The 27283-nt window shown below is 37.2% G+C and overlaps 2 protein-coding genes across 9 annotated transcripts in view; one reads left to right on the top strand and one right to left on the bottom strand.

The window, feature by feature from the left end:
* The window catches only part of MRE11 (MRE11 homolog, double strand break repair nuclease), a 96213-nt gene that overhangs the window by 12317 nt on the left and 56613 nt on the right, over nucleotides 1-27283 (top strand). The window contains exons 1-8 of one of the 7 annotated variants that reach the window (XM_055356086.2): nucleotides 6143-6235; nucleotides 6380-6615; nucleotides 7124-7248; nucleotides 9068-9200; nucleotides 13947-14107; nucleotides 20260-20347; nucleotides 21135-21276; nucleotides 23610-23724. In XM_055356086.2, the coding sequence (XP_055212061.2) occupies nucleotides 7229-7248; nucleotides 9068-9200; nucleotides 13947-14107; nucleotides 20260-20347; nucleotides 21135-21276; nucleotides 23610-23724 (659 nt within the window). In that variant the 5' untranslated portion in view covers nucleotides 6143-6235; nucleotides 6380-6615; nucleotides 7124-7228. Of the gene's footprint in view, nucleotides 1-6142; nucleotides 6343-6379; nucleotides 6616-7123; nucleotides 7249-9067; nucleotides 9201-13946; nucleotides 14108-20259; nucleotides 20348-21134; nucleotides 21277-23609; nucleotides 23725-27283 lie in introns of those variants that run through there. The other 6 variants (XM_055356090.2, XM_031016218.3, XM_031016219.3 and 3 more) reach the window with 6 other exon arrangements.
* On the bottom strand, nucleotides 465-6083 carry ANKRD49 (ankyrin repeat domain 49). Of its 2 annotated transcripts, none has more exons than XM_004051983.4 (3): nucleotides 5991-6083; nucleotides 3097-3443; nucleotides 465-1976 (listed from the first exon to the last, which is right to left on the bottom strand). In XM_004051983.4, the coding sequence occupies exons 2-3, from the start codon at nucleotides 3352-3354 to the stop codon at nucleotides 1515-1517; spliced, it is 720 nt and encodes a 239-aa protein (XP_004052031.1). In that variant the 5' UTR covers nucleotides 3355-3443; nucleotides 5991-6083; the 3' UTR covers nucleotides 465-1514. The 2 variants fall into 2 exon arrangements, with proteins under 2 accessions (XP_004052031.1, XP_018892974.1); XM_019037429.3 differs by lacking the exon at nucleotides 5991-6083 and adding an exon at nucleotides 5856-5973.

Genomic DNA, 27283 nt, shown 5'->3' with positions numbered 1-27283 from the left:
CTCTGCCACAAAGCATCTCCCTAGGAAGAGATCACAACATAAACTAAAGCACTAACTCTCAAGATCCTGTTGTCATGATGACTCAGTTCATATATTATCTCTGACTTTTCTGAGATGATCTAATAAGTTCTAAGCAAAAATAAATATTTAATCTTTGATTAAATAACATTATTACTTAGTCTAGGGTGACTGGGTTACATAGGATGGCTTGAAAGAGATAAACCTTGGTGGACATTTTAAAAATTTAACTGAAGTAAAGAGCAATTGGTTTAGTTCCCTTCCCCTAGAGTGTTGTGGTGTTGAGAAGACAAAACTTTGGGAACAATCACAGAGGGGCTAGATAGACAATGCAAAATTGCTGCTGGAGAGACTGAGAGAGTAGATGTTAAATAACTAAGTGTGTGCTGGATGAATAATGTTCTGGATCCAAGAAAGACATACACAGGTAAAAATGAATTCATGCCTTTTGTGTTGTTCAAAACTTGTACTTTATTTTTCTCAAATATTTTTACTTATGCTTTTTGTCATTATCCACAGTGTTTTTTTTTAAAGCCTGAGCCACTTTGTGGTTTTAGCCTCAATATAATAATCATCCCCTTACTCTTAGACTAATTCCTTTTCCCCTGTCACTTTGCCTGTATAGTCTGTAAAAATGAGGACCTTAGAAAATCAACATTTCCTGTGAACTTGAGAGACTATACAAGCAGTGCCCAAATCAGTAGGATTAGGCAGGTAAAACCAGTTGGATAGCAGATATATTATGATCTGTTGGACAAAGGTATAGTTGTGTGCATGTCTACAAGGTCATCGTGATTCACCATTAGCTTAAGGATCATGTAGGTTGACCAGGGTGAGGTAGGACTATCCACAGGATTGTGTAAATTGTGGTAGGGGAGGCAGTATACAATATTCATGAATTAAACACTTAGCTAACTGCTTTCCTGAAAATGGTCTGTGTTCTAAAAGACAAAGATCTAGGTTTTTTGCTGTTTTTTTCTTTAACTTATGAAGATTCAAGTCACTAATATGTTACTTGCTCTGGTTTAAAATGAAAGCAACTGGCTATGGTAAGGTAGAGAAGACAGCTGAATTGTATCAGAATATTTAAGACTTTTAAATTAAGTTCTGAGTTACCTCACCTTATAAAAATATATGTCAATATACTAAATACCCAACAAAGATCCAGGATGTGGGATATTTAAAAATACATTTCTCTTGTATCAGCACCAAAAATACCAGTTTCTGTACAACCCGTGTCAAGTTTTTAAGTATACACACATTAAAATTATTTCTGATAAAAAAATCACAAACTCCACAGAAATAATTAAAGATATATGCAAATTACTTTCAAATACATTTTGACATTAAAGTCAGGCAATTCACTTGGAAGAATGTTATAATGAATATCACTGAATTTTTGTAGTAAGATGTTTGACGTCAACTTTGATTATGGGAATACATCTCACACACAGGAGGCACTGGTATTTAGAAACTTAGGAAAATTACTAGAATTGTTAAGACTGAGGTGAAGAATTTGTACAGCCTTCCACAATTTCAAAGAGGTAGTGATAGATACTTGTCCTCCTGGCAATATCAAATGCAGTTTCTTCCAAGTTGTTTTTCAGCCCTGGTTTGACGTAACGGTTCATCAGGAGGAGTTCTAGGGTATCCTTGCTGTCTCTGTTCCCAGCAGCAAGATGCAAGGGGGTCAAGAGGCCTTTTGTTTGGGCATTGATATCTGCATCATGCTGCAGTAAGAAAGAAGCCACTCTGGTATTATTCCACTTACAAGCACTGTGCAGGGGCGTCCAGCCATCCACAGTCACTGCATGAACATCTGCCCCCTGTGCAATGAGCTCCTGGACAATATCTAAGTGTCCACTGTAGGCTGCTCGATGAAGAGGGGTATACTCATCTTCATCCCTAGTGTTCACATGAGTGGCCTTTTCAGAAAGCAGTCTCCGCACTGTGGTAAGCTGAGAAGAAAAAAAAGAAATCTTTCAACTCAACTCAAACCAAAACAATAACTAAAACAAAATTGTCTTGTGGTGTTAGATTTAATTAAGTTGAATAAAAACTTACTTGTTAGTAGATGACTTTAAAATGAAAATATTTTAAGATCTCTTTTTTGGGAGGAGAGGACTACTGATTTAAGAATGAACAAGTTAGTGTTAACTACACTTTGTTGCTTCTAAGAATGAGATTCTCTGAATATCAAACCATACATTTACTCCTGGTCCAACTAAGGTTTATTGCATAAAAGCTTCAGTCCAATGAATAACATAGGCTTTCTGTTTAATATTTTATGTGTTATCTGTGAAGAAAACATAACTGCTTGATTTTTTTGTAGGATTATCACACCAATATACACACTGTATGAAACTTTTAAAAATAAAACTTTTAACAGAAGAATAAAGTATTAATAAGGAATTCTAGGGATTGAAGAGCTCAATTCCTTCTCAATACAACCTTAGAAACATCCTTTTAGGTTGTAATTTTCAGTTTGTTCTATGGGCCTCTGGTTAAATGTGGCATGCTCTTGGGTTAAAAAGCTATTTAAAATGCAAGACCCTTTTAGTTATTAGTTTACTAACACAGACATGGGGAAACTTAGTAAAATGAGGTGGAAGTGGCCAAGCAGAGGGAATAGGCTTTTGATGTTCATTCCACTTCGATGATCCTGGGCAAATTAATATTCCTGAATCTCAATTTCTTACTCTATAAAAGAGAAGAATATTACTTATAGGGATACATGATGATTAAATAAAATAATGTAATAAGGTACCTGGTATAGTTAGTATTTAATAAATGTTAGTTTCCATCCTCTCTTTCCTAAATGATCCTAATGACTTTATATAAATGATTTTAAAATATAGATGATTGCTTGCTATCTTTATAGATAATTATCCTTAAACCCCCAAATAATACCTAGCATGACACTTTGCAGCTTAATATGTGCTTTCATGTACATTGTCTCATTTGGTCCTCACAATCAAGAGATAGGTATGATGGCCATAACAGTAAAGGCAGGTCTTCTGGCTTGAACCCAGTGCTTTTCCTACTGTCACATTTCCCTCTGTAATTTTTTTTTTTTACCCGATTTTTTTCAGCAGCCCAAAGAAGCAATCTGCTTGGGTCTTTTTCCATTTTTTTTTCTTGCAATCGATACCACTCTTCATTTTTGTCATCTTGCTCCTCATCTTCATCAGAATTGCCTACCCAAAGACTTTGAGTACCAGTAGGAATAAGGTGTCCATGTGTTTCCAACAATTCAAGTTGGTTAAAGTGTTCAGAAAAATCCAAGGAATTCTCTTGGTCTGGTATTCCATCATCATTTCCTTTTTCTTTTTCCATTTTTACTACTATTCTAAATAAAAAGCATTTCAAATGCCAGGATATAAATCTTTCTAGAGATGAATTATGACTGCTTTGTTCATCAAGATCTGAAAACACAAATACAAAAGTTATTAGTAAAACAATAATTCAGGCTTTATCAAGTGCATAGATAAGTCTTGCAAACATATACAATTAAACCCTGTCTAAACTCTTGTTTTTCTCATGATATCCCTTACATACACTAAATACTGATGCTGACAGAAAACAACAAACTATGATCTAATAGTGGTCTAATGCTTCTTACTTTTGTTGTTTTCTTCTAAGTCAATTATATTATTATAACTATTATTTTTAATCTACTGGTTTAGGTATGATGGTGTTATGCTAACAGTGATGAATGCTTAAAGGTTTTGAAGTATAACTAATACAATGAAGACAGGTGCATTCAAGATTTTTATAAACTAGACACACAGATAATATAGAGCAGAAATAAAAACTTCTAATTCCTAAAAATACTATTTCGAAGAATCAGGGATTCTTGAAGATGGAATAGCCCCCAAAAGGACATCTGTTCCAATCTCTCATCGGTACATATATCTTTATCACAGCATCTACACTAATTATCCTATTTCTACTTTGATAATTTCAGGCCTAGGAAAATTCACTGCTTTAAAAAGTAGTCCTGTTTATTGATAGGCAACTATAGTTCTTAGTTGGGTCCTTGTTTTCAACTGAATTTTGGCTGTCATTCATTCCTTCATTCAACTAATATGAATAGAATGTCTGGTATGTGCCAATTTCTGGGTACTGGGATTCAATAATGAGCAAGATCCGTGTCTTCACCTCAGGAAGCTTACTCTAGTGTAGGTGACTGGCAAAGACATCATGTGTCTGGCAAAGACAACATGATAAGTACTACTACAAGACCTCGTCTAGAAACCATGAGTATACAGGAGGTTCATAATTCCCCTAGTCCTAAGGGATTAAAGAAGGCTTCCTGAAGGAACTGATGTTTATTCTGCTAAGCTGTCATATTAATTTTTAAACCAATATCAGCTTAAAGGGTTACACAACATATAAACCTTAATCAATTAAAGAAAAGGAGAATAACCAATAGATAATTTACAAATACGAATTCCCAGCCTCCCAACTCTATTTGTTGAAATATAATCAGTCTTTCAAGGCTCTTCTCTGATGTTATCTCTTTCATTCTTTCTTGATCCTCTCATTTAGATCGCTTTCTGCTTTCTACTTTTTTTGGTGCTACATTTCACCTCTAACTTTGTTCTTGTTTTAGCCCCTTAAAAGATTATAAGCTTAAAGATAAGGACCACATTTAACTTATATTTATCTCCTACTTGTCTATAGAAGGCATTAAGAAGTATGTGTAGCATTACATTTAATTAAAGTCTTGTCACTTGATTTTGCCTGGAATGGATTCTGAGAAGTTCCAGAGTTAGGCATACCCCCAAGATACTGATTTCTTGGTACCTAAGCTCACAAGTTTAACAGTATACAATCTTAATGTGGTATTAAACTTTATTACTAGTGGCAATAGCACTAAACTCAAGTTTAAATGTATTACTCATGTCCAGTAACTTTCCTGGACCTGTTACTTTATTGTAAAATGTAAGAATTTTACTAAAGTATTCCTAAGGCCAATCCGGCTTTTCAGTCACCCAATCAGAGACACCCTTGGAATCAGAGATATCCAATCAGAATTGCTCTGTGTTTTATTAATTCTCCTGGAGCTTCCACTTTTTCTTTGATTCCCAAACTAATTCCTGAACTTTGCAACACAAAAATGACCATACATCAGTTCATTAAACACTTAACAGATGCTAATAAAGTTCACTTGTAATTATATCAAATATAGATCTTACCCTCTCCCCCAACATGCTTTTCCTTTCAATAAAAACTCCCTTTATATAAATTTTGAGTTTACAGATCCAGATACAAAAAATTATGTAAAAAATTTTACTGGTATACTTAGTTTAAAAAGCCAAGCCTAGGCGCATCTACCCGACTCACAGTTAAGAAACAAAACTGATGACTTGATGATGATATTCCTGATATTCCACCAGGAATGTCAGGGTATGTTTCCTAACTTAAAGGGCATATCCTATTTTGAGAGAGATCCGAACTATGTCAACTCCTTACAAACAACTCAGTGATAGGCGGGGCTATAAACCTTACTGGTGAAGGAGATTCAGATAGATTAAAACAACTTGCCCTGGATCAAGGACCCTTCAATGGAACTGAAAGGGCAGACGTTCTAATTCAAAAGTTCTACATTATTTTTCGCTGCACTATACATCTTACTGCTCTCAGCACAAAAAAATGCAGATGTGCTGAACTCAAGGACCTAGGGGCGACACCTGTAGAGGGTCTGGCGACTGGGAGGGAGGGAGAGGGGATCCAGCTCCGGCACTCTGCCACCAGCCGGGAGCTCACAGGCCCGCGAGCTCCGCCTGCGGCCTTCCAAACAGCCAGGAGCGGAGAAGCGGCTTCGGTCCTACCTGGGGACCATGACGCGGCCTGACCTGCAGGGCTCGGCCTGTGTCCACAGGCTACCCACCCCCACGGGCTCAGGAGTTCTTAGATGGCGCCGGTCCATCAAAACGCGAGGTCCGGGACAGGGAATAACTACCCACCTGACAGAAGGGAAAATCGCCGCCTTGCATCTCACTTCCGGGTTCGTCTCCTAGCCTGCTCAGGATTGGCTCCTGCGTGAGGGTGGGGCCTCGCCGCTACTTTCCCCGCCCCCTCACTGCGTGCGGTAGTCAATGAGAGCCGAACTGGACTTGAAGCGTCTACGTTATCCATGAAGTGTCGCGAGAGAAACGGACGCCGTTCTCTCCCGCGGAATTCAGGTTTACGGCCCTGCGGGTTCTCAGAGGCAAGTTCAGACCGTGTTGTTTTCTTTTCACGGATCCTGCCCTTTCTTCCCGAAAAGACTTCAGCCTTGGGTCGCGATTGTGGGGCTTTGAAGAGTCCAGCAGTGGGGTAATTTAGGAATCGCATTCGTCTCCTGTTTCTGCAGGTTCCCAGGCGGAAGCCCAGAGTTAACTGGAACCTCGGGAAGAGCGGGCCGAGTGGGCCGGGGAGGGGTCCTGGCGGGCTCAGCGTTCTGATTCCGAGGTTCCCTGCGGTGAGGGCGTGTTGAGGCTTGGAATCCCGACGGAATCTGGAGCTCCAGATGTGGTGGGGGTTGTCTCGCGGTGGCAGCCACTCTTCCCGAAACCTGGCTATTTTCAGTCAGCCTGCTGGTGCCTAAAGGTGTTCCTCCGCAGACCACGTGTTTGTTTATTTACACTCGCTTTAAACGCGGGCCCGTTCCCTTTTCCAAACTAGCCAGGTCCTTTAAAAAAAATCGTGGGGTTTGAATAGGAAGTACAGGATTGCCTCTGTTCTCCAGAGTAACCTATGCGTGCAACTTAAAAATATCTGCACATCTAGAGTTGTTTGTGTGTTGAACCAGAACCGTATGTGACCCTTTCTGCCCATTTATTTAGCATACATTAATTTCCCATAAGAGCACGGGAAAGGAAAATAGGAGTTTAATCATCTTGGTGAAACTAGGAAACAGGATGTACACTGGAGATGTATTATTTTCTATGCTCAGTTCATTAAAAAAATAAAAGTATAGTGGGTGCTTAGATGAAAATGAGACTTCTAGATTTGCCAGTCTAATTAAGACGTCTGTACCTTGTGCAGCGTAAATCATGTTGGTTAAATACGTGCAGGCTTTTAAAAAATGTGTTTTATGATGTAATTTTGTTTTTAGAATTTCTAGAATTTGGAATCGAGTGCATTTTCTGACATTTGAGTACAGTACCCAGGGGTTCTTGGAGAAGAACCTGGTCCCAGAGGAGCTTGACTGACCAGAAAAATGAGTACTGCAGATGCACTGTAAGCACCTGACTTCTGGAATCCCTTGTTATTTGGGGTTTCTAAAGCTCGTCAACTGTGATCACAGTAAAAGAAAACTTATTTAATAAGCAGTAAATAAGGAACCTGCTTATCAACAGAAATATTAGTCATCAAAAAGGATATTTGGAATGTTTTAAATATTTAACTGTTTGTTAACTAGAAGCTAATATGCAGCTATAGATTGGAGTCTTGCAGTAATTTGATATATTGATATAGTATTGTTTATGTTCTTAGGCTTCATCTTAAATTATTGAAGTGATAAATATTCTTGAATTTTCCTGACAAATTCTTATTAGTCAATGCAGTTCTGTTTAAGATTTTTAGAGTAAATTCCTCTAGTATTAAATAAGCTGGAAATGAATTTGAATGGAAAGGGAATAAATAAAAGGACTGTAAAAGTTATGTGCACTTTGGGAGCCCGAGGCTGGAGGGATCATCTGAGGTCAGGATTTGGAGACCAGCCTGACCAACATGGTGAAACCCCGTCTCTACTAAAAATACAAAATTAGCCAGGCGTGGTGGCGCATGCCTGTAATCCCAGCTACTCAGGAGGCTGAGGCAGGAGAATCATTTGAACCCGAGAGGCGGAGGTTGCAGTGAGCCGAGATCGTAAAAAAAAAAAAGTTACGTGGGAAAGACTTTAGACTTGGAGTCTTTTACCCTAGTTTCAAGTCCTTGGACGCTACTAGCTGTGTGACCTTGGGCAAGTCAGCAGTTCTCTGAGCCTTGCCTCAATTTTGCCATTGGTATAATTGGAATAATTATACCTTTTTCAGATTAATTTTGAGGCTTAAATGAGAGAATTCATGAGAAAATACTTCATAAATTGCTACAGAAACATGTAGTATTATGATTTGAAAAGTATTCTGACCTACCTTCTTGGATATATCAGTGAGAACTGTGTGCATATCATTTTTGAAGTTTTTGAAGAGAAATCGTTTGTGGAAATATCTTTTGTTTGTAAAGATTTGAATTTTGGAGATATATACAGAGATTTTTTAAAAATTAATTGTGGTTTATTGAAAACAGTCTGAGTTTTCATCATGGGTTTTAGTCCCATTTCCGTCACTAGTTATGTGATAAAGCAGTTAATTTCTCTGGGTTTAGCCTTCTCATTTGCCAGAGATAATAATGCCTGACTCTTTATCTGTGAGGGTTGAGATGAGAGCATAAAAATAAAAGTATTTCATACAATTAAATTTAGTGTAAGAGTATTAATAACTATTACATTGCTACTTCACATTAAAGTACCTTTGAATATTACCAAATTCAAATTGAAACAATTCTGTGTTGGCCAACTTTATTAATGAAATCTACCTCTGTAGAGAGTAGAGTCATGCAAGTGTCTTCAAGGGCCTGAATGTAAATTATTGCATATTTGTATAAAATTGACTCATAAACTTAGAGGAAGGCTTTTTAAATTAACTTCGATTTTCTTGGAAGAGTACGAAGTCAGATAAATAACAAGTTTATTTATCTGAGGAAAACAAGCAAACTTTCGGGCCTGGGTTACATGAGTTTGTAAAACCGGTTGTAACAAGGTTATAAATTTTTGAAGCAGTTATAGAACCTTGTAAAGATTTATGTACATTTGTTCTATATTGAACTAGTGGTTAGGAAAACTGTAATGTTAATGATAACGTTGAATACTTCAGATTTTCAGATGAACTCTAAGGCTAAAGAAATGATTTTACTCTGTAACTGTTATTATTTATTTTATAAGTTTAAGTCTCAATTTGTTTGAATATCCTTTAATGAATTATTAATATATTGAAATGTTTCTTCTTTCTTAATATAGTGATGATGAAAACACATTTAAAATATTAGTTGCAACAGATATTCATCTTGGATTTATGGAGAAAGATGCAGTCAGAGGAAATGATACGTTTGTAACACTCGATGAAATTTTAAGACTTGCCCAGGAAAATGAAGTGAGTGTGGTTTGTATTTGTGCACTTTCTACCATATTCCCTTGGTTAACAAGTTATTTTTCCTTCTAAAGTTAGAGATTTGTTTTATAAGCTCAGGTGCTTACCTTGCCTGCTTGAATATCGATATACTGAAAGCTCAAAGCCGATTTTGTATGCTTTGTGTCTTAAATTCAAGTAGGAGCTACTTTTGTAAATAGTCTGTTAAAATTTACAAATGTTTTTGGGGTGTTTACTGAATGCAGGATCCTGTGGCAGTGTCTATTTGAAATGTAAGGTGACTGTCAAAGCTTCTGCTTTCAGATAACGTAGAAGAAAACTGGTGTGAAAGACAAATATCCACAATCCACAGATGCAAGGTTGTATGTGATCGGAGCCCTAAGAAAATTCTAAATAGCATTTCCTTTGAGTTTAGAGGCAGAAAAAATCACGTTTAGATTATAGCAAGATGAGTTTAATGAAGAAGGTTGTGTTTAACTTGGGCTTTGGAGGAAGGGTAGACTTTTGGCCAGTGGGGAGCATAGAGAATGTACATCCATGTGAAGCAGGAGTGAGGAAACCCATGAGACAGTATAAGGAATGTTAGGGGCCCTGTAGTCAATTTGGCTCACCAGCAGGTCATAGTTAGCAAGCATGCTGAGAGACTAGAAGGAAGGATTTGAGCTGCATTAATGAGGACTTCAAATATCAGATTGAGAAATTCGTATCCAGTTCAATAGAAAGTCTTCTAGCAGCAGAGTGTAATACCATGAATTGGAGACCAGTTAGAGGCTGAAGTGTTGACCTTAGGGATGGAAAAGAGGAAATGAATGCAAGGGATACTGCAAAAAGAGGATTTGTGTACTTTGGTTAGTTGTAGCGGGGTGGGGATGAGGGCAAAGGGATGACAGTGACTCTGAAGTGTGTGGAGTTTGGGTGAATAGTTGTACCAAAAATAGAAATAGGTAGATAAGGAAGAGGTACTTCTTCATGTGGGAAGGTGACAAATTCTTTGTTTATTTCAACAAACTTAGAGTTGGAGACTGCAATGGGACATTCAGGGAAAAATTTCAGCAGGCAGTTAACACGCCAGCCCAGGAGAGAGTTGGAGAATGTGAAAATTGACTTGCAAATTAACACCGCCAGCCTTGACTTTTCTGGAGATTTCTCTTAAGTTTATCTGCTAGGTCCTTACTTCTTCCTCCCAAATATATATGGTTCCTCTCTACTATTCTTTTCACACTAATAAACTTAGTCCAAAACTTGATCACATTTCACATGGCCTGCAGGAGGTCCCCTTCCATCTTTCTGCTTCTATTCTTTTCTGCTACATCTACTCAGCATAGCAGCCAAAGTGAACTTTTAAAATAATAAATCAGATCATGGCACTCTGTTGCCTAAAATTTTCCAAGTGTCCTTCCATTGAATCTAGTATAAAATTCAAACTACAAGGTTCGACTTGATCTTGACCCCTGCCATGAAACTTCATCTCCTACTACTCTCTGCCTGATTTACAGTGCTACATCCACACCGGCATGTTCTACTCTGAGGCCCTTGCACATGTAGTTCTTTCTGCTTGGAGCACATTGATCTTGGTGGGGCCGACTTCTGAGAGTTCAAGTCTTACCTTTTTGGAGACGTCTTCCCTGATACTTCCAAGCACTGTTTTATCACATTACTCTGCTTTTTTTCATAGCATATTTTTAATAGCACTATCTGAAATAATTTATTGAATTATTTACTTGTTTATTGTCTGTTGTCTTCACTAGAAGGAAAACTCCATGAGAGTGGAAATCTTTTGTTTGTTCATGCTATATCTTAGTGCTTAGAAAGAATCAGAAAGCAGTGGGTATACATATTTTAAATTTCTTAAGTAAGTGAGGCAATGGCTGGATTCTTTCTTTTATTTTAGGTTCAGGGGTACATGTGCAGGTTTGTTACATAGGTAAACTCATATGACAGGGATTGTTGTACAGATTATTTTGGCACCCAGGTATTAATCCTAGTACCCATTCATTATTTTTCCTGATCCTCTCCCTCCTTCTATCATCTGCTCTCTGGTGGTTCCCAGTGTCTGTTGTTCCCCTCTTTGTGTCCATGTCTTCTCATCATTTAGCTCCCACTTATAAGGGAGTAGTGTTTGATTTTTCTGTTCCTCCATTAGTTTGCTAAGGATGATGGCCTCCAGCTCCATCCATGTCCCTGCAAAGGACATTATCTGGTTCTTTTTAATGGCTGCATAGTATTCCATGGTTTATATGTACCACATTTTCTTTATCCAGTCTACCATTGATGGGCATTTACGTTGATTCCTGTGTTTGCTATTGTGAATAGTACTGCAGTGAACATATGTGTGCTGTGTCTTTATGGTAGAATGATTTATATTCCTTTGGGTATATACCAAGTAATGGAATTGCTGGGTCAAATGGTAGTTCCATTTTTAGCTCTTTGAAGAATCGTCACACTGCTTTCCACAATGGTTGAGCCAGTTTACACCCCCATCAACAGTGTATAAGTATTCCCTTTTCTCCATAATTTCACCAGCATCTGTTCTTTTTTGACTTTTCAATAATAGAATGTAAGGTGCATTTTTCCTTCCTTGAAGGCAAAAAAACTTGTGGCCAAAGGAGGTCTGTTTCCTGCCAGAGAATCCTGCATGTGCTCTTTCTTTTTTAACTCTTGAGCCCTAAAACAGAATCTTCTCCTGTGTGTAAGCTACTTAATTCTACTTTGCCCTTTCCTTCACTTCTGCTTCCACTGTTTACCTTCCCTGCGTCCCTTAATTGTAACTGTTCCACCCCCCATAACCCCAGGTAGGGACTTCTAGATGCGTATTATATTTACTCGTTCTCTTGATTTGTATTTAGTATTTCTTATTATTGAATCCAAATTCTTCCTGACTTTTAAGTCCCTTATGATGTGGGCCCATGCCCACTAACCAGTCTTAGTTCTGTTCCCTAGTTTCTTGGAGTCTTTTTTTAAAAAAACTTTTTATTTTGAAACAACATCAGTCTCACAGAAAAGTTGGCAAGAATAGCACATAGAATTCCTTACCCGTCACCCAGGTTTTCTAACATTTTGTCACATTTGCTTTATCTTCTCTTTACAAATACACACGATTTTTTTCCTGAACCATTTGAGAGTAAACCGCATGTATAATCATAGAAAACCAGAAAATTAGTATTGATTCAGTGCTATTATATAATGTTAAGATGTTGCCAATTGTCCCTGTAATGTCTGTTACAGCACTGTGGAGGCTGGTTGGTGGTGTCCAGGATCCAGTCCAGGTTTACATATTGCATTTAGTTGCCATGTCTCTTTGTCTCCTTTTATCTGGTACATTTTCCTGCATCTGCCTTGCCTTTGTTTTTCATGACCCTAATATTTTGAAGAGTACACAGGCCAGTTATTTTATAGAATCTTTCTCAAATTGGCTATAAGTGGTATTTCCTCATGATTAGTTTCAGATTCTGCACTTTTGGCAAGAATACCACAGAAGTGAGTTGTGTTCTTTTCAATATTTCCTGGAGTCACTGCCAGCCAGTTTAAAAAATTTTTTTTAAATGTTTGAATGATGGCAAAATATATTAAATACATAACATAAAATTTCCCTTGTTAACCATTTTTAAGTGTATAGTACAGTAGTGTTAAATATGTTCATATTGCTGTGCAACCAATCTCCAGAATTACTCTCATCTTGCAAAAATGACACCCATTAAGCAACAACTTCTTTTCACCCCAGTATGTTTTTCATTTGGTTTGTTGTCTTTGTTTTGTTTCTTCCATGCCTTTGATTGTGATCATTTTCTTCCTTTTACTCAAATAGTGTTCATTCTGGAAGGCCTAGCTTAAACCTCACATTTTTATTAAAGTTATCCTAACTACCATATGCACAGTGATCTATACCTTGTGTTCTTTTGTGTGATTAAGAACTTAAGTTTCTTTAGGTGCATCGTATACGTCTTGAAAGCCTGTGTTAGACTTTTTCTGTATGATTTCCCTCCTTCACTGAAGTTATTCCTAGAATTCTCTTCCTCACAATAATTTATCTTTCCTAGTGCAACTAACATGCCACCATGTTAGTTCATCCCTTCTAGACTTTCTGTCCTCAGGCGAGTTGTCCTCCCTTGAGCTCAAATTCATCGTAGTGTCATCTCTGCTGCTGGTTGCTTACGTGTCCATTCTAGTGCACCCCAGCGTTTGACTTATGTTTAAATGTATAACAGTTTGCCTCTTCCATTAGAGTTTGAACATATTTAGGATAGGGATCATATTTTATTCATCATTGTATTCTCAGGACTCAGTAGAGGGTCTTGCATAGAGTCAGTATTTAATGAGGGCAGGGATATAATCTATTTTGTAGATTGCTATTTTTTGAGCTTCTAGAACCTGTAGGAATTCTGTAAATAAATGCTGAATGAATTAAATGAATGATTTGGATTGAATTTGGTATCTCTTCCCATATGTTCTGTTAAAGTGCTAAGTTTATGTTTGATTCAAATAATAGAAAAAATATGATCACCTTGTGTGGCCTGAATCAGAGACTTGGTGTAATTGGAAGATGGCTTTTTTGAAGATAGCTTAGTCAGCTAAATTAGAGCCAGATTAATTACCAGATTGAAAGTCCCTTTGAATAAATAAAATGTAAATTTTTAAGTTGCCATATATAATAGTGTCTTTTGTGAGTTTTTTTTTATCTCTTTCATCTGCAGTTTACAAAAATTTTACCTGTAAAACATACTAATTTTAACACCTTTTTCTGTTGATCAGGTGGATTTTATTTTGTTAGGTGGTGATCTTTTTCATGAAAATAAGCCCTCAAGGAAAACATTACATACCTGCCTCGAGTTATTAAGAAAATATTGTATGGGTGATCGGCCTGTCCAGTTTGAAATTCTCAGTGATCAGTCAGTCAACTTTGGTTTTAGTAAGTAAGTATATTTATTTACTTGAGTGAGTGATTACTTGTGTATGGTATTTGCTGTATAAGACACATAAACACACAACTGTTTTGCCTTCCATATAAGCTATTTTCTTAGTAAATATCATTCTTTGAATTTTTTTGTACATCATTGTATTAATTTATATTTTCCTAATTAATAGTGGAACTGACCCAGCTACTCGGGAAGCTGAGGTGGGAGGATTACTTGAGCCCCAGAAGCAGAGGTTGCAGTGAGCCAAGATTGTGCCATTGCACTCCAGCCTAGGTGATAGAGCAAGACTCCATCTCAAAAAAAAAAAAAAAAAATACATGGTGGGACTGAATATCTTCTCAGGTTTATATTGTACATTTTGGTATCCTCTCCTGTTCATATCCTCTGCCTGTTTTAAAAATTGAGATTTTTTTGTTTTTCTACCTGAATTCCAGAAGTTACTTATATATTCTAATTAGTAAACCTTTGTGATACATATATTTTTTCCCAATCAATGGCTTGTCTTTTGACTTTGTTTATGGACTCTTGTTGACAGAAATATTTAATTTTTATGTAGTTAAATCTATTGGTTTTTCTTTTTTTCCATTTGTGCCTTTGGGACTATTTATGATATTTGTCAATCCCTATATTAGAAAAATATCATCATGTGTTTTTTCTTTTTTTTTTTCTTTTGATGGAGTCTTGCTGTGTTGCCCAGGCTGGAGTACAGTGGCATGAGCTTGGCTCATTGTAACCTCTGCCTCCTGGGTTCAAGCAATTCTCCCTGCCTTAGCCTCCTGAGTAGCTGGGATTACAGGCGAGTAGTTGGGATTACAGGCGAGTAGCTGGGATTACAGGCGCCCATCACCATGCCCGGCAAATTTTTTGTATTTTTAGTAGAGACAGGGTTTTGCCATGTTGGCCAGGCTGGTCTTGAACTCCAGACCTCAGGTAATCCACCTGCCTTGGCCTCCCAAAGTGCTGGGATTACAGACGTAAGCTACCGCTTCCGGCCCATCATGTCTTAAACATTGTACAGGATCTCACATTGCATTTAGTAGAAACGTTTCCTTAATTTCTTCAGCCCGTGTCAGGTTTTCTGTCTTTCCTTGTCTTTCATGACCCTGATACTTATAAAGAGGTCAGGTATTTTGTAGAACGTCCCTCAATTTGGTATTTTCTCCTGCTTTCTATGATTAGATTGGGATTACAGGTTTCGGGGGAGAATATTCAAGAAGTGAAGTACCCTTCCAGTCGCATCACATCAGGAGGTGCATGACATCAACCTGATTTATCACTGGTGATTTTAACCTTGATCACTTGGTTAAGCTGGTCTCTGCCAGGTTTCTCCAGTGTAAAGTCATTATTTTTTCCTTTCCGTATGCCGTTGGTTAGAATTGAGTCTCTGAGTCCAGCTTACTCTCAAAGGGCAGGGAGTTAAGTTTCCACTTCTGATGGACATAAGTTAAAACCACCAAAGTAATTAATAAATATTTTAGGGTAGATATTTTGAGGCTGTGTGACTTTTCTGTTCCTCCTTAAATTTGTTCATTAATTTTAGATTCATCAGTGGATCTTACCTACAACAGTTGTAACTGTGATATTCTAATTGTGATTTTCTATTTCCTATATTCTTTCTACGTGTATTAATTGGGATTCTTTTGTAAGGAAGATTTGTCCCTTGTCCCACATTTGTTTATTCAATTGTCTATATCAGTAGAAACCCATTTTTTTTTCTTTGGGTTATAATTTAATACGATCATAATTTACTTGTGGCTTAAATTGTTCCAGCTTTAGCCATTGGGCTCCTTTTGAGATTGGCTCCTGTATCCTTTTGATATATCCTACCTTTTCTTCTGATTTTTTACTTTGTCTTTCTTGTCTTCAGACTCAGCCATTTCTTCAAGGAACCCTGGTTCCTTTTGGAGAATGGTATTTGGAAACCAAGATCTGGATGTTACATGTGCACATTACTATTGTATTGTTGCTTCTAGGCTCTCAGTGGACAGAGCTAAGAAAAATATGTATACATACTAACCCATGAGAATAGACATACTCATGTTTATTTATTTATTTAATTTTTGCTTTTGAGACGGGGTCTGGCTCTCTTTCCTAGGCTGTAGTGCAGTGGCATGATCATAGCTCACTGCAGCCTCAACCTCCTGGGTTCAAGCTATCTTCCTGCCTCAGCCTCCCACGTAGCTGGGACTATATGCATGTGCCACTGTATTAGTCCGTTTTCATGCTGCTGATAAAGACATACCCGCCAAGACTGGGCAATTCACAAAAGAAAGAGGTTTAATGGACTTTCAGTTCCACCTGGCTGGGGCGGCCTCACAATCATGGCTGAAGGCAAGAGGAGCAAGTCACGTCTTACATGGATGATGGCAGGCAAAGAGAGAGGTTGTGCTGGGAAACTCCCATTTTTAAAACCATCAGATCTCTTTAGACTTATTCACTATCACCAGAACAGCACAGGAAAGGCCTGCCCCCATGATTCAATTATCTCCCATGAGGCCCCTCCCATAACACATGGGAATTATGGGAGCTACAAGATGAAATTTGGGTGGGGACACAGAGCCAAAGCATATCAGCCACCACACCCAGCTAATTTTTAAGAAATTATTTTTGGTAGAGATGGGGTCTCACTGTGTTGCCCAGCTGGTCCTGGGCCCAAGCAATCCTCCTGCCTTAGCTTCTCAAAGTGCTGTGATTACAGTTGTGAGCCACCATGCCCAGCCCATATTTATTTCTTATTTAGTTTTTAAAGTGTGACTTTATATTGGGAGGTAATTTTTTTTTTTGAGATTTTGTCCACATGAAAATGTTTATGTTCACTTTCCCCTTGATTGATAGTTTGGCTGCGTATATAATTGAGTTTTAAAAGATTTGTGTAATACTTAACTTTGTCCTTGTTTTTCAAAATTGTGATCAGTGTCTTTACCCTCCTTCTATTCAAATCTAAAACTTGGGACATTTTTTATTTTTTATTTTTTATTTTTGAGAAGGAGTCTTACTCTCTCACCCAAGCTGGAGTGCAGAGGCACGATCTTGGCTCACTGCAACCTCCACCTCCCAGGTTCAAGCAGTTCTTCTGCCTCAGCCTCCTGAGTAGCTGGGACTACAAGTGTGCACCACCATGCCCAGCTAATTTTTTTATGCGTTTTTAGTAGAGATGGGGTTTCACCAGGTTGGTGAGGCTGGTCTTGAACTCCTGACTTCAAGTGATCCTCCTGACTTGGCCTCCGAAAGTGCTGAGATTATAGGCGTGAGCCACCACACCCAGCTGGGACATTTTTTAACTTCAGTATTTTCTTTCTTTCATCTTATTTTTAAATTGCATTCTGTTTTGAAAACTGTTTCCCCACCCTATATACATGTTTACCTATTTCTTTGCTCACTGTTGTTTCTTGTATTTCATTTCTTTTGTGTAGATTCAGTTTCCTTTCTGAAGTACAGTTTTCAGTAGTTTTTTCATGGAGTGTCAGTGAGTGGTAAACTCTTATTTTTTGTTGCTGTTGAGGAGTCTACTGTTAGTTGAGTTGCTAGAAAGTTTAGCATAGTGATTAAGAGCATGGGTTCCGGTATAAAACAGTCGGAGTTCAAATCCTGGTTCTGTCATTTAGTAGTTGTAAAATTATGTTAGTCACTTAACCACTCTACCTTAGTTCTGTCCTTCCTAACATGGGAAAGAAATGTGCCAATCTTACAGAGTTGAGAAGATTGAGATGATAAGAAAAATGCCTAGAGTAGTGACCAGCATAAAGACAATACTTGGGTAACTTAAGATTTTCTCGTTGTTCTTAACATGTTGCAGTCTTGTTTAGCTGTGGATTTAATTCTGTTTGTCCCGCGTGGGCTTTATCGTATATTCTAATGTAATATTGTTTTTCAGCAACTTAGGGAAATTCCTATTCTATTCATTATGTTTTCAAATATTGTTTCCCTTCTCTTTCTGAATATCATTTATATAGCATACTATTAAAAAAATATTGCCCATAACTTTACCTCTTTGTGTTTCATTTTGGATAATTTAATCTTCCAGTTTACAGTTCATGTAGAAAATAGGCAAAGATAGGGAAATCCCGAAAAAGAAGACTACTAAGGAGTTAGTAGCCAATTAGATTTGAAGTATAACAATGCTACAATAATTGAAAATGTGGTATGGCTCATGAATTAGTACATAGGTAAGTGAAAGAGAATAGAAACTCTAGAAATAGCCTCAAATACATGTAGGAATTGAGTATTTGATGAAGGTCACCGTCTCACAATGTAGGGGAAATAATGGATTCAGTAAAACTGCTAGGAGAAACTGTTACACATATTTAAAAAATCTAGATGTGGGGAAGGCTTCTAAGTATGACACAAGACCCAGAAGCCATAAAAGATTCATACATTTGTCTTTGCAAAAATAAATTTCTGCATGCCAAAAACTGCCTGAAGCAAAGCCAGAAGTCACAGTTCAATCAGGAAGAATATTTGCAACCAATTGCAAATTAAGGTTGAATTCCCCAATAAGCAGTTCTTTCAAGACAATAAAATTCATGAGTTAGTAATAAATAAAGAATATGGACATACTTCACAGAAAAGGAAATAACATGACATTTAAACTTTTTTTTTTTTTTTTCGAGACAGAGTCTTGCTTTGTCGCCCAGGTTGGAGAGCAGTGGTGCGATCTCGGCTTACTGCAACCTCTGCCTCCCAGATTCAAGCACTTGTCCTGCCTCAGTCTCCCAAGTAGCTGGGACTACAGGCATGTGCCACCATGCCCGGCTAATTTTTGTGTTTTTAGTAGAGACAGGGTTTCACCATGTTGGCCAGGCTCATCTCGAACTCCTGACCTCAGGTGGTCTGCCCACCTCGGCCTCCCAAAGTGCTGGGATTACAGACGTGAGCCACCGCATCCGGCCTAAACATATTTTTAGAAGTTTGATCTCACTCATAAGAAAAAGACAGAGCTATATTGAAATATTTTTCTCCTATAAGGTTGGCATAGGTCTGTGACTCTCAATCCTGAGTGCACAGTACAGTTACCTAAGAACCTTTGAAAATATGGATGCCCCCTCTCCAGGCCAACTAACTTAGAGTCTCTCCAAGTATGTCATGGGCATTGGCATTTCTTGAAAGATCCCCAAGATAATTCCAACATGCTGCTAGCGTTAAGAACTGCTAGCATAGATTTAAGAGCTGGATGACATACTATGTTAGTGAGGTAGGGGAAAACTGTCCCTCCTGTGCATTGCCATTGCATTATGTGTAAATCTCTATGGTGGGAAATTGGCAGCGCCTATCAAAATTACAAATACATGTACTCTTTGACCTAACAATTCCCTTCCAGGTATTCCTTTACAGGTCGACTCACCAGGGCAACAAGATTACTCACTGTACAAGATTACTTTGTACAAGATTACTGACTGTAGCATTGTTTGTAAAACAAGACTGCCAAGAATCTAAATGTCCATTGGTAGGGAACTGCTCAAACACATTGTGGTAATCCATGCAATGGAGTACTGTGTGGCTGACAGAGCAGAAGAAAGGTCTTCATGTACTGATGTGGAATGATTTCTAAAATATGTTGAGTGATAAAAGCAGGATGCAGAAATGTATATTTTTCTATCATTTATGTAAGGAGAAAGAAAATCTGTTTATTTGTGTGGATAAGTATAGGATCCTTTTGAAAGATGCACTAGAAATTGCTAACATTATTTGCCTCTGAGAAGAGGAGCTGGATGGCTGGGGGCAGGGGCTGACAGGAGACTTTAATTTGCATAGGTAATAAGTGATAGAGCTTGGAGTTTTAATCTACCTCTTTGGGATTCTAAAGTATATGGATTTTCTTCCCTCCCCCCACTACGAATAAAAACCATATGGTAAGTTTTTAAAATTTTGAAGGCTTATTAACTTTTCATTAATTAGATATACTAATACATACCACAAGCACTGTTTATTATAGTTGGGGTTTCTTTAAAATGTAGTGCTTTGAGATATTTTCAAACTAATTGAAATGAATTGTCGCCTATGATTTTATTTTTTAAAGCTCTAAACTAGTGGTCATATGCCAATGTAGATTATGCAGTTTGCCTATGATTGCATTAATATTTTGGAGGAGAATCTTAGGGAAAACAGCTTTGTCCCTTGTAGAAATTTTAAGTAACTTTTTTTTTTTTAAGGTTTCCATGGGTGAACTATCAAGATGGCAACCTCAACATTTCAATTCCAGTGTTTAGTATTCATGGCAATCATGACGATCCCACAGGGGTAATTATTGTTTTCTTACAGTTTGTTTGAATTTTGGAAATGATCAGTTTAGTTTGTCTGTGGAAAGCATGCCTTCCCTTTTTCTCATTGTGTAGTCAAATTGAGTCAAAAGTCAAGTTGACTTTTCACATTCATACAAGCTTTTATACTGCTTTTTAGATTTTTTAAAAATCTGAAATAAGAATTGGTGTATGAGCTATGCTTTTATTTCATTAACACTGATGTTAACAACAAGAAGCCAGGAGTAGGAGTGAACACCTAACATCTGTATAGTGCTTTACAGTTTGTCAGTGTTTTTATAACTATCTTATAAAATCTCACTTTTAGGAAATGATTGTTCATGACCATCTTTAAATCTAAATTAGATTATCTTATTACCTGTTTGATATGGAAGTAAGACTAGAGATCCTACAAGTATTTTTTCATTTTATCTGGTCGTTAATATTATGAATCGCTGATTATCTATGGTCTTTTTTCCCCAGGCTTTAAGACGGTTGCTTAATATTACAAAGCATTTATCTCATTTATTTTTTTGTGGCCAAGACATCATAAGTTTTGATGAGATATTAACCTTGCATTTGGCATGTGATTCCAGTTGCTGTAGGTGATTTGTAGTAAAAAATGTAGCAAATAATTTTACTATTGTAATTTTGTTTTGAGAAGACACTATCCTCATCTATGTTTTTGTAAGTAGAATATGGAGTATGCTTTTAACAGGTGATACGATATTCATGCAGATACCTACTTTTACATACACACTAACATTCTTTGAAATTATTTTGCATAGGCAGATGCACTTTGTGCCTTGGACATTTTAAGTTGTGCTGGATTTGTAAATCACTTTGGACGTTCAATGTCTGTGGAGAAGATAGACATTAGTCCGGTTTTGCTTCAAAAAGGAAGCACAAGGATTGCGCTATATGGTTTAGGTAAGACAGTTTTATTTTACTGTTTATATCCGTGCGTGATTCTTTAAACAATTGAGAAATTTGGAGATAAGTTTGTATCTGTTTGGAAAAAATGGGGCAAACCTTATTATTCTTTATTGGTGACTATAAAAAATGATGGATGGTTTTGGTAAAAATTTTTGGTGAAAAGTCTTTTCGTTACTATTTATTATTTTGGGTTTTTTTTAGACTCAGGTGTAGAATCCTGAATGTTAGAATTATAGAATAATTAGCAAAACTGCACTTTGATATCTTGGAAGTCTTTGAAAGGTCTATTGCTTCACTGTACAATACCGCTAGCTTATAATTTTGTGCAGCTTTCATAATACCTCTGGCAAGTAGAAAAGCATCATGGTTATTTATATTTTAGAGATAAGGAAAATGAAATCTGGATGTTATATCTGATTCTGCAAGTGAAAGAGCAGGAAGTGAAATATACTTTTCTTGAAAAAGCTATTAACAGTTGTTTTAATCACTGCAGTGTTATTAGGGATCATATCTCCAGAAAATTGCCTTTCCTCCTCCATTTAGACTAAGGACAGATTCCATTATGCCTCAGTCACCACCAGAAGCACATCTCTCCAGTCATCCATTTTCTCCCAAACTCTTATCTTATCCTGTTCTATTATACCTTCCTTAACTGGACTCTGTCTCCACCCTGCACCCCTCCCTGTCCCCCAGCCCTTCATTATAAATTCTAGAACTCTTTTTATAATTATCAGATTCCTCATTATTATCAGTCTCTTCTCTGAATGTTACCTCCACTTTCTAACCTTCAGTGAAGCCCAGCTGTCCCCTGAGGTTCCTGTGTCCCATGCAGTTCTCTTACCCCTGGGCTTTTGGAAAGAAGCGGGGATCACTGTTCTCCTTGCTCCACCCACTGCTTCCTTTTCTGCCTGCAAACACACTGTTCCCTTTAAGCTTCTGCCATCTGGCTAAACTGCATTGCTTTTTCTCTCAGACTTTTTACCTACTTACCTACCTTCAATTTTGCCAGTGTTTTTAGTGTTTCAACACTCAAGTAGATTAATCTTCTAATGCCTTGGGCTTTGTGTGCCTTGACTTTTTTGTCTCCAGTTACATGTTCTACATTCCACCTCAGCCATGTATTCGATTGGCCACTCCTGTAGCATTCTCCTTGGGAGCTAGGCCACTTCTAACTTCTAGACTTCTACATTGTTGGCTTTTCTTCTGAGACCCTCTCTAATCCGTATATAAAGTAGCAGTGTTGTCCACCCTTTTAATTCCATAGTGTTAATTCGCCATCTTAGCATCCTGGCTTTTTCTCCTTTTATAATATTTAATATTTGTAACTATTTTGTTGACTTGTTTTTGTTAGTTTCTTTCACTAGATCAAGGTGAACCTATGGAGTATGAGAATTGTTTGAAAGTCATTGAATTATTTAAAAAGCACAATATATTAAAACAATGTAAGAATATTGTTTTTAAATACACTTTTATCATCCCTTTTAATATTTATTTCTGCACGTTATAATGTATATATTAGATCAAAAGTATATATAATTTATAACAAAGGGATGGTGAAAAATAGTATTACTAGAAGTTTTAGTAAGAATTTTACCATAGAAAACTCACATTTTTATTCTACATTTTGCTGGTTTTGAACATGTATATGCCTGAAATGGAAAATGTTTTTCAAATGCAACTAACTACTGTTATCAAGAACCTGGAACAGGCCAGGCGCACTGGCACACGCCTGTAATTTCAGCACTTTGGGAGGCCAAGGCAGGTAGATCACTTGAGGTCAGGAGTTCAAGACCAGCCTGTCCAACGTGGCGAAACCCCATCTCTACTAAAAGTGCAAAAATTAGCCAGACATGGTGGTGCATGCTGTAATCCCAGCAACTCAGGAGGCTGAGGCACAAGAATCCCTTGAACCCAGGAGGCGAAGGTTGCAGTGAGCTGAGATCACACCACTGCACTCCAGCCTGGGCAATGGAGCAAGACTCTGTTTAGAAAAGAAAAGAAAAGAAAAAAACCCTGAAACAGCTAGGCATGGTGGCTTATGCTTGTAATCCCAGCACTTTGGGAGGCTGAGGCGAGAGGATTGCTTGAGCCCAGGAGTTTGAGACCAGCCTGGACAACATAGCAAGACCCTGTCTCAGTTAAAAAAAAAAAAAAAGATTAAAAAAGAACCTGGAACATACCCACTTATAAATTATTCCAGAATTCAAATATATCTCCCAACAGTAAAGTGAAATACTTTGAGAAGGACATAATTTAGAAGCAAAATAGATTCATTTTTTAAGCTGAAGTAAGAAAACAATATAAAAATAATGTAATGTCCATTTCAGGATCCATTCCAGATGAAAGGCTCTATCGAATGTTTGTCAATAAAAAAGTAACAATGTTGAGACCAAAGGAAGATGAGAACTCTTGGTTTAACTTATTTGTGATTCATCAGAACAGGTAAAACTTTTCTCTTAAAAAGTTTGAGCCAAGTGCTGAGGTTTCCCAAATCTGTTTCTGAGCTTACCTATTTTAGTGAAATGCCCTTAATCTTTCAAGGTTGTCAATGCAAGATCAGACAAAACATAGATTTGCTTTGTGTGATTTCATTTTGAAATTGTTTTTAGTATATATTAATACCTACAAGAATATTTGTAACATATGAATAAGGCATACACATGAATACTCCTCAATTCAACAAAAAGGTAGAATCTTTTTGTTGGATTATCCATTCCTTTATCCCATTCCTTTTCCCTGATCCCATCTGCTTCCCCCTATCCCAAAGGGAAGCATTATTAATTTTGAATTAATTATTTCATTGCTTTTCTTTGCTGTTTAATCACATGTGTACTCATATTATGCTATATTTACAGCCAACTTATGTTCAGCATTACATTACTGAGATCCATTTTGATGCTTAGAAATGTAATTTATTTTTACTGATGTGTACAGTTATGCTTTGCCTCCTGTCAGTGAACAGGAGTTTTTTCCTTTTATAAACCTTGCTGTTATGAACATTCTTAGACATGTTTCCTGCTACATATATGCAAGTGTTCTTCCAGGATATACAAATATAGCTAGATTACCTTTCTTTTGTTAGTAGTTTTAAGAAATTTAATCTGTTGGCAGGGTATAGGATTGATTGAAAAGAAGACAGACTTGAAGAAGCAAGATTTATTATCTGATCACTGCAGTAAAAATGTGAGGTGGTGACAGTGATGGCAATGAAACAGAAATGGGAGGGACACACCTGAGAAGTTGTCAGGGAAGAACTCAAAGGATTTGGGGCCTGATTATATAATTTATTACAGTTGTCCCTTGGTATCCACGGGGGGTGTTGGGTCCAGGACCTAAAATCCTGGGATGCTGAAATCCCTTGAATAAAATGGTATAGCATTTGCATATAACCTACATATATCCTCCTATGTACTTTAAATCATCTCTAGATTACTTGTAATACCTGATACAATGTAAATACTGTTTAAATAGTTGTTATACTGTATTGCTTTAAAAATTTATATTTTTCATTGTTATTTTTTGTTTTTTTCCTGAATATTTCGATCTTTAGTTGGTTGAATCCACGAATCTGCCAATACAGAGGGCCAGCTATATTTATTGAACACATTTATTGAATGCAGACTACTCTGTGCATTCAGTGAATGCAGACTTGGGTTAAATACTCGGTAAAAGAAAGGGTTTAAGAGGCTGACTTGTGTTACCTTATGTGTGAGTTCTTGAATAAACTGTGAGTTTCAAAGGAGGAGCAGGCCAGAGTTTAGATATGTGTGGTCTTCATATAACTTTGCATCACTGGGATTTGTTCCTTCTCTTCCATAGAGCTTCCCAGGTCTACCATTTTTTTGTACTATGCCGAAGTAGGGATGATGAGTTGAAAGGAAAACTCATAAGTAATTCTAAGAATTTAAGCTGAATGAAAGGTAGAATGGCAGCATTGGTAAGGAGAATGGGTAGTCACCATATGATGTTGATTTTTCTCATTACCCCCCTCATCATTTGGTTAAGGGAATGTGTAACAGGTTTCTCTGCTGTAAAGTTCCCATTTTCTACTTTTCAATTAATAAATATTTTTGGGAAAATACTTTGAGACTATGCAAATATCCTGTTTCACCTTAAACTTTTACTCGCTAATTTTAGTATCCATGGGTGATCTTATTTCCGGTAATTAATACTGTGGTATTTTAATTGTAAGTTTTGATTTCCTTCATTCTTTCTATATTTACTAATGGAATTCTTCTGTAAGGAAAATTTGTCCCTTCTTCTCTATTTACTTACTTATTTATGTCATTATGGACTTGAAGATCCAGTACTATAAGTTCTTTGGTTGCTACTGTTCCTCTGATTGTTGCAGCTTTGACCATTGCATTCTCTTTTATGTTGGCTTCTGTGTCCTTTCAGTGTCTCCTCACCTGTTTTGGGGTCATGACCTTAGCTTTTTGGCATCTCAAGATGCTCTAGGCTCTTGGCTCTTGTACTGGCAAAAATCACAATTACTTTTGCACCAACCTGATATTTTCCTACCTAGCCCTGGAATCAACCATTTCTCCAAGGTGCTCTGATTCTTTTTATTGGAGAGTGGTATTCAGAAATCCACAAATGGGTACTAGGTGTGCTTACTGCTACCAGGGCTTGCTCAGCACTCTGAATGAACAGAGTTATGGAAATAGATATATGTGTATATAGTAACCCATGCATACATACATGTCTATATATGTGCTTAAAAAACCAATGATAAGTTCAGACTGATTCTAATCCAGCCCTACAAGGTCCATTTTTGTCTTCTCTCTTTCCTTACTTGTGACTTCTTTGTCTAACAGAAGCCTGGATCATATTATAAATTTATATATTTACTTATTTTTTCAATCTTGGTTTAATTATATTTCCAATCCTGGTATAATTTGAAATTATAAAGTAATTTCAAAATTGCTAACTCATACCCCTGTGCAAAACAACTTTCCCAACTAGGTTACAATGTTTGTGTGAGTTATTTTAGTCTTTAGCCTTTCTGTATCTAGTTGAAACCTAATTTTTCAAACTTATTTAGCTCATTTTCTCCCCACCCCCTTCACTGTGGTTATGTGGTTCTTTGGTAATGCTGTTAGATTCATTTGTCACCCTGTGCATTCTCAAGATACTTCTGCTTTCATATTTAAAACAAAGAAGGTTTTCACAGATTGGGTGAGAATCTTGAGCCTTCTGCATTTTGCCTTATTTCCCATTTGTTTCTCTACATCAACTGTTTTTTTCTCTTGTTTCAAAGAAGAAAGAATCTGAATTTGGAGATGACTTGGTCATGCAAAATCTTTCAACAAGGATATTGTGATCACTTCTAGGTCACAAATTACAGTCAGCCTACCAGCATCATCCTCCCTTCTTCTTCCGGGAAAGAACCAGCACTCAATGAAGGCACAATGGCATCATGTTGTATTTGGGAATTATTCTGCTTTTCCTTAGTAGTTGTGATAATCTCATACCTTAGATGTATGTTTTTTACATAAAAACATTCCTGGATACACAAGCCTGTATATTCTGTCTTCCCTGCATTTGTTCTGCTTAGCCCTTCTGTTCTCCTTGCTGTTCCTTGAATTCACTGAACACATTCCCACTTTAGCACCATCTGCTCTTCTACTGCTTAGGACTTTCTCTCTCTGCGTACTGATGCTTCGTCTCAGTTCTCTGCTCATTTGATGCTAGTCAGAGAGGACTTCCTGACTACCCTGTGTATGTAGAGAGGAGTATGCCACTTCTGTGTCACTTTTCCCTTTATTTTTCTTTACAGCACCTATCACTAACTGACAAGTTATACACGTGCATACTTACACACATGCATATACATCTTGTATTAGAGATTGAGTATCCCTTATCTGAAATGCTTGGGACCAGAAGTGTTTAAGATTTTGGATTTTTTGGATTTTGGAATATTTGCACATATGTTGGGGATGGAACCCAAGTCTAAACATGAAATTTGTTTACATTTTATATATACCTTATACACATGGCC

Source organism: Gorilla gorilla, chromosome 9, assembly GCF_029281585.2.
Source record: "Gorilla gorilla gorilla isolate KB3781 chromosome 9, NHGRI_mGorGor1-v2.1_pri, whole genome shotgun sequence".
Lineage (NCBI taxonomy): Eukaryota > Metazoa > Chordata > Mammalia > Primates > Hominidae > Gorilla > Gorilla gorilla.
Note: the sequence above shows the minus strand (reverse complement) of the source record. Positions and strands in the feature narration are given on the sequence as shown.

Coding starts and splice junctions, on each gene's coding strand:
- ANKRD49 (XM_004051983.4), bottom strand. CDS start 3,354: ATGGAAAAAGAAAAAGGAAATGATGATGGAATACCAGACCAAGAGAAT. Junction 1,977..3,096: donor GGGCTGCTGAAAAAAATCGG/GTAAAAAAAAAA, acceptor TTTTCTTCTCAG/CTTACCACAGTGCGGAGACT.